We start from the raw sequence: 12,153 nt of genomic DNA, 5'->3' as shown, positions 1-12,153 counted from the left end.
GTGGTTCTTCAAATCATTTTGAGTTTTCACCTTTCATAGTTTTCTGTCATAATGACCTTTTGGTAGATTGCATAGTTGGTCTGTACTGTAATAGTTTTACAATTTTGACATGTTTTTTTTCTGAAATAGTTTAAAAACAAGTTGTCTATAAGCAATTAGAATGACCCTGCAAACACTGACATGCATGATGTGTTCTGCAAATGCCCTATTTTGTTGAAGGAACTGGGAGAATCATACAGCATCTGTTTGGGGGTTTGGAATAAATAGGAAGGGACAATTTCTCTGCCTTCTAATTTGTGCAAATTTCAAGCACATCTAATTATACTTACATACATATATATGTGTACTTTCACTGGCAATTGAAAGGGAATGCTTCTGAGGGGGATTTTTCTTTGTGCATATCCTAGAGTAATAGCATTAGGAAAGAGCTAGTCTGATCACTGAGCTCATCCCCCAGCGTACAGAGGGCTGTTCCTCAGGATGTGCTTTCTGAAATGAAATGCCACAATTCATGGCTTCTTCCTACTGAGGAGCACCGCACAGCCCCTTGGATACTGACGCTGCTAAAACTCTGTTCCCTTGAATAATGACCAGAAACCGAATCACAAGGACAGGAGAGGTCTTGGTGAAGCATCTCACTATGGGGGCCAGCTTAGCTGTGTTAGTCTTTCCTTCCCTGTGCTGCTGCAAAGGCTCTGAGAACAGGTGACAGTTATCAATGTGCATGAGCAAGTGCACAGTTGGGCAAGTGTTTGTCACCATCAATTGTCTTCTCTTGCAGATGAGAAGTTAGATTTGCCAGCCATTGCTATTGGACAGATTCCTTCTCCTTCAGAGAAACAACTGGTTTGCACATGAAGGCTCTGTAGCGTGGAGGATGGATTTTGAAGGGGACTGTTCAGGAGCACTGGGGTGTTTATGGTTAATTCCAGAAGTGTAAGGTAGTAAATGTGGACCAGGAAGTACGATAGTGGTGTTGGACAGCTTTAAATCTGCCAAATAGCCACAAAAACACTGTGTGTTGTCTGAAATTTAAAAATAATTTTGGAACAATACTTATTTCAAGCATTTTGCAATGAATTCAAGAGATTGAACATTACCAGCAGTTGCCCGTTACCATTACAGTATTAATTTCAGAAGAATGGCCACTACTGAAAAAAAGCAAGCAAAAATGTCTTTGCACAATTTCTTTCTGTCTTTCTTATCACTAGTGTTTCCATTAAAAACGTGGCACAATTACAATGGCAGAAATAAAATGAGATTTATAAATTGCCTTTTTTTAAAAAAGCATTTTATGCTACTCTGTTCAGCACAGAGGGGATTCTTACCTTAATAAGTAAATGACTCAGTCTTCTGATACCTTAGTTTTAAGTTCACACATGGTAGCTATGTCTATTTCTATACATTTTAATTTTTCAAAATATATTCTACTGTAATATTACTAAAAAACAAAAGCAACCCTAGCCCAAAGAACATATAGGTGTAATGAAACTGATGTCAAATGGCCTCAAAAGATCCAAACAGGGTTACAAGAAAGCAATGAGAAAACCCCCAACCTGTCCTAAGGCCATGTTGTGTTATTATGTAGCTGTTGTTTCTATTTACTGCAAAAGCTGCTTCTCAGCATAAAATAATGAGTTAGGTAGTAAAAGTAGTTTCTGTGGGCATTAAGACAAGTGATGTGAAAAGTATAGCTCAAGATTTTAGTATACAGCGCTGTTAGAGGGTTGTTAATTTTCTGGCAAACTAAGCAATACATCCGGAAGCAGTCAAGGTTTGCTTTTGCCTTACAAAAACCTATCTGCTTTGCTTACTCAAATACCCTGTGTTAAGCAAATGAAATTGCATTCATCCAATCTTTGCAAAGCAGGCAGAAAGGTTCCAGAGCTTCTGGATGGAAGAATATGTGGCTATGTGATCACAAACCTGACATTTAGCTTAACAGATTCTCTCAGAGGTTGGGAATTAAAATATGCACATCTTTGTGTCTGATATTTGCTGTTTTCTAGGAGTTTTCAAAGAGTAAGTATACCAATTCCCAGCTCCCAATTAAGTTCCATGCCGTGATACATATGTACTGGCATGTGTGCATTTATATGCAAGTATATATGCACATATGTAAGTGCTAACATCACATTTTCACCATTATAATGCTGTCTTTTGCTGTATTAGGCTTTCCTGAAGCTGGCAGCTGCAAAGGCTGTATTTAGCTTTTGCAGCTCCTGCAGGAGCAGCAGCACTCAGCCAGCAGCTGCTGCTTGCGCTGCTAAGGTGAGGGGGGAGTCCTGCACCTGCCCTTCCTGAGGGCATGCACATGCCTACAGCACATCCTCCTACACTCTTCCACTTCTTCCTAAATTATTACTGTAGGTAAACCCAGTTCTTCATTGTAAGCAAAAATAGTGCTTGTTCAACCGAACATTTCTTTTCTCCCCTGGATAGAAGGGTTGACTAGATAGGATATCCTGATGTGCTGCAGCCTGCCTTGGCTGTGCTGGAAAACACAACGTTGTCTATTTGATATATCTGTGGTTTTTGGTGTTCTTTTAAAATAAAGTCACTTTGTCAAATGTATAGTAAGGATTAATTAGTCAATGTTTGTTCAGTGGTTTGGATGCCTTAAGTCTGATTTGGAGTGAGTGCTGAATATTGTTACACTAACTTGACTACGGCAGTGTCTTGATAAGGAAGTTCCTTTTTTTTCACCCATCCAGAATCAGGTGCAACTTATGTTTTTATTCTCAAAGGTTGTCTGTATGTTTCAACATATTATATATTTCCATATTATGTTACAGGTTTTCCATCATATATAGTTAGATTTTGTCAAAACCGTTCAAATATTATATTAAGAAAAGTATACCTCTTCTTCTGTTTTATTTTGTATGAGTTTTAGCAGGTCAAGATAATTTCGCAGATGTCTGAGTATTCTGAATTACCATTGGAAATCCGCAGCCCAAGCAGGGAATTGCTCTTATCTGTTAAATAAACAGAGTTAACCCATTATATACTTCAATATTTTTTGTCTGTGTTGACCTATGTTAGTAAAATATTGGAGTTAAAATGATTTTTAAGTTGTTTTTGATAAGAAAACAAATTCTTACGGGAAGTGTTTTTGTGAAGTTCTGTGCCTGAATTAAATGTAAAGTTAATGCTGGAGCATGAAGAGCACAGTTGTTCTTTTATGTATTGTAGCTTCCTTGAGGAGGAGAGAGACAGAAGTGTAATTCTGCACACAAAGCTTCATTATTTCATCCTATTTATTTTTTAAGAACTATTTTGTGATACTTTGGGCAAAATCCTGTAAAAAGAAGTTGCTAATGAGAAGTCTCTAACTTGTACTTCAGTTCCTCTAGGAGTATGCATTTGAACAGATGTTCCTTCATGGCTCACAGTAGCTAATAAAGCTTCATGGAATATGGGTGTGAAATTATTCGGATTCTACCACAGATCTTACGTCAGCTATGGCCATACGTGAAATAGCATGAACTCGTGTCACTGAGTCTTCTTCACAGGACTTACCTAAAATGACACACTGATAGCAATGTACTTGGCTGCCAAGATAAATGTTTGTTTACACCTATATTTCTTTAGAACTTTTAGTTTTATTGCAGGAGTTGGTATGAGTTGGGAGCTGATTTTTGGACAAAAGAGATTTGCTAAAAATTTTGTTTTTTTCTCAAGCAAAGCACTCAATTTTAGACTCTAACAAACTGAACTTTAGTGCTGAAACAAAGTATAGGTGAAGCATTATGCTTTGGGGGAACAAAAATATGAACCTGACTAAGGAAATCTGAATTTCTATTATTTTTCGATGATAAAACAATTATTTTATGGACATTTATGAAAGGTTTTAAATTGGCATGTCTTCATCATTTACTAACATCTTGGGGGTCACAATTTTGATCTTTAAATTGTCTTTAATGATTTCTGCATCAGCTTGAAAGATGATAATTCTTATTTCTCTTGTGCATGTAAAATATGTATATGTGCATATACAAGTCCATATAATGTAAAAATCAAAGCTAGCAGCAAACAAATCTATTTTCATTTTCCTCAATTTGAGTAGGTTTGGAGAATTGACTTCGTAATCCAGCATTTCTATTTGCAAAGTTAAAAATCTGGTACAGGATATAAGTATATATGCTTTTTTTTTTGTAGTTTGACAAAGGATATGCTTACAGCATTCGCCACAGCTATGGGAAAGAAGGAAGGAGAACGGATTATACCCCATACAGCTGCATGAAGATTATCATGTCCAATCCACCGAGTCAAGGCGATTATCATGGTGAGTTCTCAAAACAAAGAGAAAAGAGAAAAGGAAATCTTTAGCCTTTTCCTTGGCTCAGGAAGAGAGCCAAATGGATTTCAGTTTCTTCCACTGGTAGTAAGTTTGGACTACTAAGATAGTCACTGCTGTTCTCTGTTACTCTTGTGATTAGCCTTACTTGCTTAATATCAGTCAAGAGAAGTTCAGTTTTGTACTCAACTCTAATTCCTTTTCCTTCCCTACTCTTCTTCCCACTGTGTGTGTCAGAAACCAAAGTTAAATTCCTTTTAAGCTGTGCTTTCAGCCTGGCAACCTTGTTCTACTTATATTAATTCATTTGCTTCTCAGAAGTTTAGGACATTCAGGGCTCTTCTTGATGCTTCATTTATAGTTGTAGAATAGTGTAAATTTATAAATGACCTGGTATTGACATTTTTAACTCTTTAGGGCAATGAATCTATCACTGTGGAAGTCATGGCTTATATACACATCCCAGACAACATAGATACTGCAAAAGGAAGCTTAACAAGGACAGAATTTATGATGTTTTCCAGTATTTTGAAGAAATAAATACTTAAGCAATTTGTTTTGCTATGATGTGTAATGCCAAACTGTACTGTTTATGCTTTTACAAACGAGGTCATAATAGTGATTATACAGGGTACATATAATGTTTAAACTTTATCTTTTATACTGAAGTAATCTGAAAAATCAGTTTTGTAGAACTTGTGTCCTTACTCAAACAGAATTTACAGTTGGAATTTACTTCTTGAAACTCTTGCTTCAGAGTAAGGTCATATTTTTCCATAAACATAGTTTTCTATCAACAAATTATCTGGTAAAGTATCTGACAAATTGGAGTATTGTGTCTGTCTTGTTATTCTTGTAATCTCTTATGTATTTAATTTCAAGATCAGGTCTTCAAATGTTCTCTTTAGATCGCACTGGATAGTTTTTGGCTCTCTATGTATTGAGTTGCACAGTGCAAGGAGACTTTAAATATATAGATGTTATAAAAGGTAAGCAATTGGAGGGGTTCTGAGGTACGAATTAAATTGAACAGAAATTCCTAAGCTTGTTGGGGTACTTAAAAACGTCCTATCTTGGTGTGACTAAAGGAAAACCCTCACCAGTGTGACACTGTTGTTATTCTAGTATTAGGTTGTTCCTCCAGTTGTGTCTCAGAACTAATTCTGGGACAAAAAAACCACATCATCATCCAAACCGTTATTCAAGGTGGTGGAACTTTCTAAGGCAGTATTTTATAAAGGATTATGTTTTAAAGACTGGTTGACTATCATTGTCTTTTTTCCATTTTTTTCACAGCTCTTAAATGTACCAGTGCTATCATTGTCAGTAAGGAGCTAACAATCTCTTTTCTTGTTTATGAATGAGAACTGTGGCCTGGTTATGTTAAGATATTTTATGTAACTCTTGAGAGTCTGGTGCCCTACTAACCATGCAGTGGACTAATTATTTAAAAAAAAGAACAGGAAAAAAAAAAAGAAAAAAAGCAATTGCACATATGGGCAATTAACTTTTTTATTAATAAGCTGTTAGACAATTAGAAACGGTTTAGTTGGTCTCTTGAGTGTGTTACTCTGCTAACTCCTGGGTAAACAACCTTGTTTGTGAGCTTGCTTGTTTTTACTGTCAGGGTGCCCATTCCGCCACAGTGAGCCTGAGCTACTGAAGCAGAAGCTGCAGTCATACAAGATCCCTCCCAGTGGAATAGCTCAGGTAAGGCATATTTTGTTTGGAACTTCCTTTAATGAGGCCCTGTTTTTCAATTGTACTTTATATTGGTGTAGAAATGCTGCATGCAATTTGTTGGTATGTTTGTAAAATATCTCTTCTTAGAGAAGGCTTAAGCCAGAATCTTGTCTTTCTTGCTTCAGTGCTCCCATTGATGTGTTGACTGTTGTCATGACCTTTTTCTTAATATTATGAGTTTGTTTATTACTATAGTGGATGTTAGTCACTGTTTCCGGTAATAAACTTATAAAAAAAGAAAAAAAATATGTCCATTGTGCTGACTTCCCCTAGACAACAACAGCTCATGAGATGCCTAGTGAAATTTAACAGATTTTAGCAGCTTTTTAAAAGGTAACAGTAAATTGATAACCTGTCATCTATAGAAAGGGCAATGCAGAAAATGGAACTTTTTCACGTGCATACTGAAGGACATTGACCTCCCATTCATTGTTCTTGCAGGAGGTTAAGGATATAAAAGAGCGCTGTTGTCTTCATTGGAGGGAGACATACAGGTTAGAGCTCAGCTGAGACAGTTCAGGAAAAAGTCAGGTATATTAACTGGGTGAAGTCTACATTAAGTCTGTAGAAAAATATCTTTTGTTCATGTGGAGTATCACCATTGCTGGTCAGGCACCAACAGAGTGTTGCACTAGTTAGAAAAAAATGTGAAAGTTTCATAAGTTTCATTTAAAGTAATTTCCCTTGGAAGAAGTAATTAGGAGGTAGATTAAAAGAGAATAGTTTAAAAGATTTTATTGTTCGTTGGAAGTCATTCTTCACAAATTCTAGAAATCCCCAGACTTTTTTTCTTGGAATTTTTTTTTTCCTTTCTTTCTCTCCTGGACCATATTAACTGTCTTTCATATATCTGACAGGCACTAGAGATACCTTCCTTTGGCTTTTTTCTTTTTTATATGCATCAAAAGTCATGCTGCTCTGAGATTTTTATCCTGCTAATCATTGGAAAGATTGGTATGGATTTCCTGTTTTAGCTGCCTTGCTGTGCGTGGGTAGGATTCAGTTGAGGCTATTTCTTCAGTGCTTTTGCACAATGAGGTAGGATCTTTGTTTAACATGGTTCCTTAGCTCATTTGTGGATTTTTTGTTTGTTTGTTTGTAAAGTAGGATTGGGACTCATTACAAATCTTAAATTTTCTTATCAAAACTGAGTAAGAGAAACCATCTCTATCAGTGGCTGGAAAAGGACACAGTGCAGTCTAGGAACTCTGTGGGGTGAGTTTAAGTGCATTGAGAGTACAGGGCTCTGCAGTGGCCACTCTTAGTAATAAAAACAAAACAAAGTCCAGTTATAAAGCTGGCTCTGTCTGGGTTTTCAGAAATTGATATTTTACATCAGTCAGTTTGAGATATTCAGGAGGAAGATGAGGATTGCTTCACATCTGTCTCCAAGAGCTTTTACCTATCTTATAATTGCCACTCCCCATTACACATGACCAATAACAACTCAGAGTCCTTCAGTCCAGACTGCAACTTTATAGTGTCTTTTCCAATGCTGGTGATAATTGCTGACCTTCCAGTGGTGTCAGAAATGTGTTTTCCTTTAGTGCAGTGAATGGTTAGGAGGGGTGAACGGTTTGTCGATCCTTTGAAACTTCTGATATAGTTGCTTTTCCAGTGTATCAGCCTCAAGATTGACATTCACTCAAACTGCATGTACCCTTTGAGTCTGTTAGACATTCTGCTAGCTCAGATCAGCGAGAGCTTTCTTAAAACTCAACAGATTTATGTTTTTAATGAATGATTCAAAGCTTGACCTTTCAGCTATGTATTTTAATAAACAGAGTGTCTTTCCTGGGGCTCATGGCTTCTTACACTTGTTCCTTGCTTTGTTTCAGAGTTCTTTGCTGTCTTCAAATGTGTCTTCATTTATTCTTTTCTGTTGCTTTGTGTGTTCTAGACAAGCAGGTTGTCACAAAGTGAAAAATTCCCTTCAGTGATGTCAAAACCAGATCAATGCATGTATTGCAGTGCTTTTTCAGTTCTCTCTGCATGGTTTATGGTAGTACTAAATGCATTATTCTGGACTGAGATGACACTAAAGTGGCCTCGTACAGAGGAGAGCAAACTCGAGAGGAGCCAGAGTTTGACATCAGTGTTCCAGGACTCAGATGCCTGCAGTGTATGCAAGTCTCTCGCATCCATTTAATGAAAGCATGCGCAGTAGTTGACTCATCAGCTGATGTGTGTGCTGGTGCCACAGTTGAGACACAGTAAATAACCTGTAGTGGATCCGAAAGCTTTTTACAGTCAAGGAGATCAGAATTATACCCGTGCTTGATTATCTCACATGAGCCCTCTCTTGCTCCCCACTCTGCTGTTGTGTTTACTCAGGTCAGGGAAATCACTGCTGGTCTGGGAAGATCGGGCAGAAAGTCATATCAATACCGGTTTTGTAGCTGCTTGCATTTAAGAGTCTCAGGCACTACAAGCTGTGATCCCAGGGAATTCTTTGGCATTTATCACCGTGCATCTTTGATCTCCAGAATAATCCCCAACTTCCCAGGATCTTCACCCTCTTTTTTCTGCGTTCCCAAGTCCCTATTTTTCTTCACCTGAATAGTCTGCCAGCAAAATATGCAATCAGCTTCCTAACTGATGGTTCTGTGTTATGTCTCTTTATTACCTGGAAAATTGGAACATGTCACTTCTGTTTAGTCTAAATGTTATCAAGATTTACAACCAGCTCATACCAGTTGTAGCTAGCTAGCAGGTTTGTGCTTGACAGTTTGGAAGTTCAGTTTTGGATGCCACCCATCAGTTTTACAGTTTTACAGCTAATTTTTGCCTCCACACGTGGAAGAACACGATACCTGTTTTGTTAGAAAGTGTCTGCACTTTCATACAAGTCTGTTACTGTTTTTACATGGATGTAGGACCCATCTGTCAGCTATTCATTATTAGGACTCTCTAGTTACTTAGCAGACAAATTAATACAATTGTCTTTCTCAGCAACTAATGGGTGATCCAAGATCCAATTCAGTGACCTCCTGGAGAGTTTTTGGGAATGGGATCATCCCATAACAGACTTCCCCAGAAATAGGATGTGTTGACAAAGTTGATTGAGAGCAAGTCAGTGTATCAATGAGAATTCAGCCCAAAAGGCCTCATTGCTTGGGTGAAGTGGGTAATGTAAATATAATATTCACCCGCTCCATTACCAAGGTCCTGCAGACCCCCACTTCCCCAAACAAGTCTAGTATGAAGATTTTCTTTGTTTCCCAAAAGACGTACCTGTACTTCATGTTCTCAATGTCAAAAGTAGTTCCTTCTTTCCATATTCAGAGTTTTATAGGTTCAACTAATAAGTCACCTTTCTACCATTTCTAGAAGGGGTTAGCAATGCAGTGGCTTATCGGATCCCTGTGGAGGTCAAGGAATCATTCTTCACTGTGTTGTGTGTGAGGAGAATTAATTGGATTATCACAAGGGCTAGTAGGATCTACAGCTATGGGCTCGTTATCCTATGCAGAAAAGGTTTTCTGTTTACAGCCTCCTCTGAGGAGTAGATGGAAGGATGTATCACTACGAACCTGAAAAGCAAGGTAGTAACTATCACCACTGCAGCAAGTGATACTCCCTCAGTATCACCGTCAAGATGTAAGCTGGGAGAACATTTGAGTAAATAAGAGTTGGTTCAAGCTACTGTGAGATTAACCTTTTTTTTTTTTTTAGTTAATACATTTTTCACCTAAACAAAATGTTTCCAGAGCTAGATTCCTTATATGCTATCACCATAAGACGTGCTCCTTTTCAAGAATGTGTCTGTTTATACCCAGGAGACCTCGTGGGTGGATGGTTTGTGCTGTAAAATGTTTCTTATGTTTATCTGACAATGTGTGAATCTGTTATGCAGCCATTGTCATGGAAACAGATGAGATTTTCAAAAGGCATCTCCATGCTAGGTCTCAGGAAGCATTTCTGTGTGTAAGGGCACGAGGTCTTCTGAGCTTACCACCTAGAGTTCTGTTCACGTGCCCACCGAGCATTTTGTTACATACAGTCCTGTAGTTCTCCCTGAACTCGATGCTCCGGGGCACTCCCTCTTCTGGGTGAAAGGTGTTTGTGAGAGGAGTATATCGCGCTCCGTACTTCAGATGAGCAGTAGTAGATGCTTCTCTCCCGAACTCAGAAGCTTGCTTTAAGGGGTTGACAGTTCGAGAGTTTCTGTTCCCTGCTAAGATTAACTTCTCATTGTGAAACTCAGGTTGATTGGAAACTCATCAGGCTTGCCTTGAGTATCAGTTTCCCTCAAGAGGAGGTGCCACAGAAGCTGTGGCAGCCCAGGCCATGCACAAAGAATTTTCCATCGGTGGCTACTTTGTCCCCAAAATGAAATAGAGCTGCTGTCTTAGCTTTAATTTGTGCAAGTATGAATATAGATATTCAAGTTTGAATTTGATGGAGACTTAGCTGACATCTTTGTCAGCAGCACATGGAGGCTTGCAGTTCTTAGTTGGGGGACTCATATTTTTTCATAGCTGTCTGTTGAACCCTTAGTATCTCCAGTTCATGCACAGTGATCTGGATCAGAACTGTTGTTGTTTGGGGTGCTTCCTTTCCATTTGTTCAAACATTTTTAAATATTCGTCAAGGTCCTGGTGACAAGCTAATCTTGAGGATTTTTTTTGCTGATTAGAGTCCCAGGGGTTGTTACATCCAATGCTCTTTTGATGTTTTAAGTGTTTCTCTTCAATAATCTTTGTGCTGTCTGTCAGCACAAAGAACTGTGATTTATTCCTGAATATGCTGTGTTCAACGAGGGGATGTAGACTCCTGAATGGTGGTGGTTTATCTTCCACAAAGTGAGTTAACAGTGCTTCAGACCATCAGATGTGGATTTGTAGTATGTCAACAGCCACATCAGTGAGTTTTTTTCCCCAGTTCTCCTGGAACTTTCACAGCTTATCTGAAGAGGTCCTTGAATCATGAGTCAGGCTGCTGTTTTAGTTGATCCCGAGTTGATCAGAGATGGCTGCAGGTGGGTTTTATTTTTTCAGCAATAATTGCAAGCAGCAACCGATTGGTTTGGATGCGTTTCCCATCCTGTGTTTGGTTTATGCCTTCTGTTTTTATGGGTTCTTTCCAAATCACCTGTGCTCCAACTCAGTTTTAGTTCTGGGATTTTAATCTGGTGTTTTTAGAGTACTCATATAGAGTGCTGTTCTCAGTCTTCTCTTTCTAGGGCTGTCTTTCATACTTTTGAGATAAGGAGTACTCTTTTCCCTTTGAGGTTCATGAGACAGGAAATTCCTGAGTCTTTTCATACAAAGAAAGCATTTGACTGACCTGTGGTGGGAACATAAGCCATCCTCACAGCGCTTTTCCAAAGGGCTCCGTGTGCATGGACAAGGTGTGAAACAGGAAAGCTGGGCTTTGGGATTGTGGTGCAAAGTAAATACTGCCAGACCTGACATGAGTCGGTGGTCAGTCTGAGCGTTGCTTCCGTTGCAGTCATCTTGTAGTAGAGCCAGTAGTGAGAAAAGTGATGAAGACATTTGAACATGTAAATCTGCTTGATGTGAAGTACCTCAGTCCAGCCAGCTATCTCAGGCTGGATTTTCTGAGGCTGTTTTCTGAGATTGTCTCTGCTGAAATGATCTTTCTGGTAATAGAGGAATTGACTCACAGGTCTTGCCTAGTTATTATATACCCTGAAGCAGAAAGAATTAATCCTGATGTTTATTCCAAGAACCAAATTATTTGACTTGTATTTAGTTCACATTTTCCTCAGGATAAGCTATTTCTTTATTTGTGAAATTAGATTTTTTGTTTGTTTAAAAATTGCTTCTTGGAGAAGTAATACGGTTAGCTGACAATCTAATGTGTGATTGCATAGTATTTGCATTATATTTTGGACTACATTTCATTTCTGTCTTTTGGTATACTGCTAATCAGGTAAAATCTTTATAAAAGCGCTTCTGAGAAAAGCTAATCAATTTGAAGAATATGAAGATTAAAGCATATGCAAGATAAATGCATCTGTTTTGGTGCTCTACTAAATGCACTATAATATGTTGCTGACATATCTCAAATAGAAAAATAGTAGTGATAGGCTTTGATTTAGACTCGTTTTAAAATATCGGTTTTTGAAGAAATTGCCCAGTTTTTTT

General features: G+C 38.1%; 1 protein-coding gene across 5 annotated transcripts in view; it reads left to right on the top strand.

Annotated features, from left to right (window-relative positions):
- Positions 1–12,153, top strand: part of PRIM2 (DNA primase subunit 2) — a 113,095-nt gene that overhangs the window by 84,869 nt on the left and 16,073 nt on the right. For 4 of the 5 annotated variants that reach the window (XM_066994747.1, XM_048078826.2, XM_066994746.1 and 1 more), the window contains 2 exons: positions 4,159–4,285; positions 5,925–6,007. In XM_066994747.1, coding sequence (XP_066850848.1) covers positions 4,159–4,285; positions 5,925–6,007 — 210 coding nt within the window. Of the gene's footprint in view, positions 1–4,158; positions 4,286–5,924; positions 6,008–12,153 lie in introns of those variants that run through there. The other variant, XR_007168974.2, reaches the window with a different exon arrangement.

The sequence above is a fragment of the Anser cygnoides genome, chromosome 3, assembly GCF_040182565.1.
Source record: "Anser cygnoides isolate HZ-2024a breed goose chromosome 3, Taihu_goose_T2T_genome, whole genome shotgun sequence".
Taxonomy (NCBI): domain Eukaryota; kingdom Metazoa; phylum Chordata; class Aves; order Anseriformes; family Anatidae; genus Anser; species Anser cygnoides.
The sequence above is the reverse complement of the archived record's forward strand: the minus strand, read 5'-3'. Positions and strand labels throughout refer to the sequence as shown.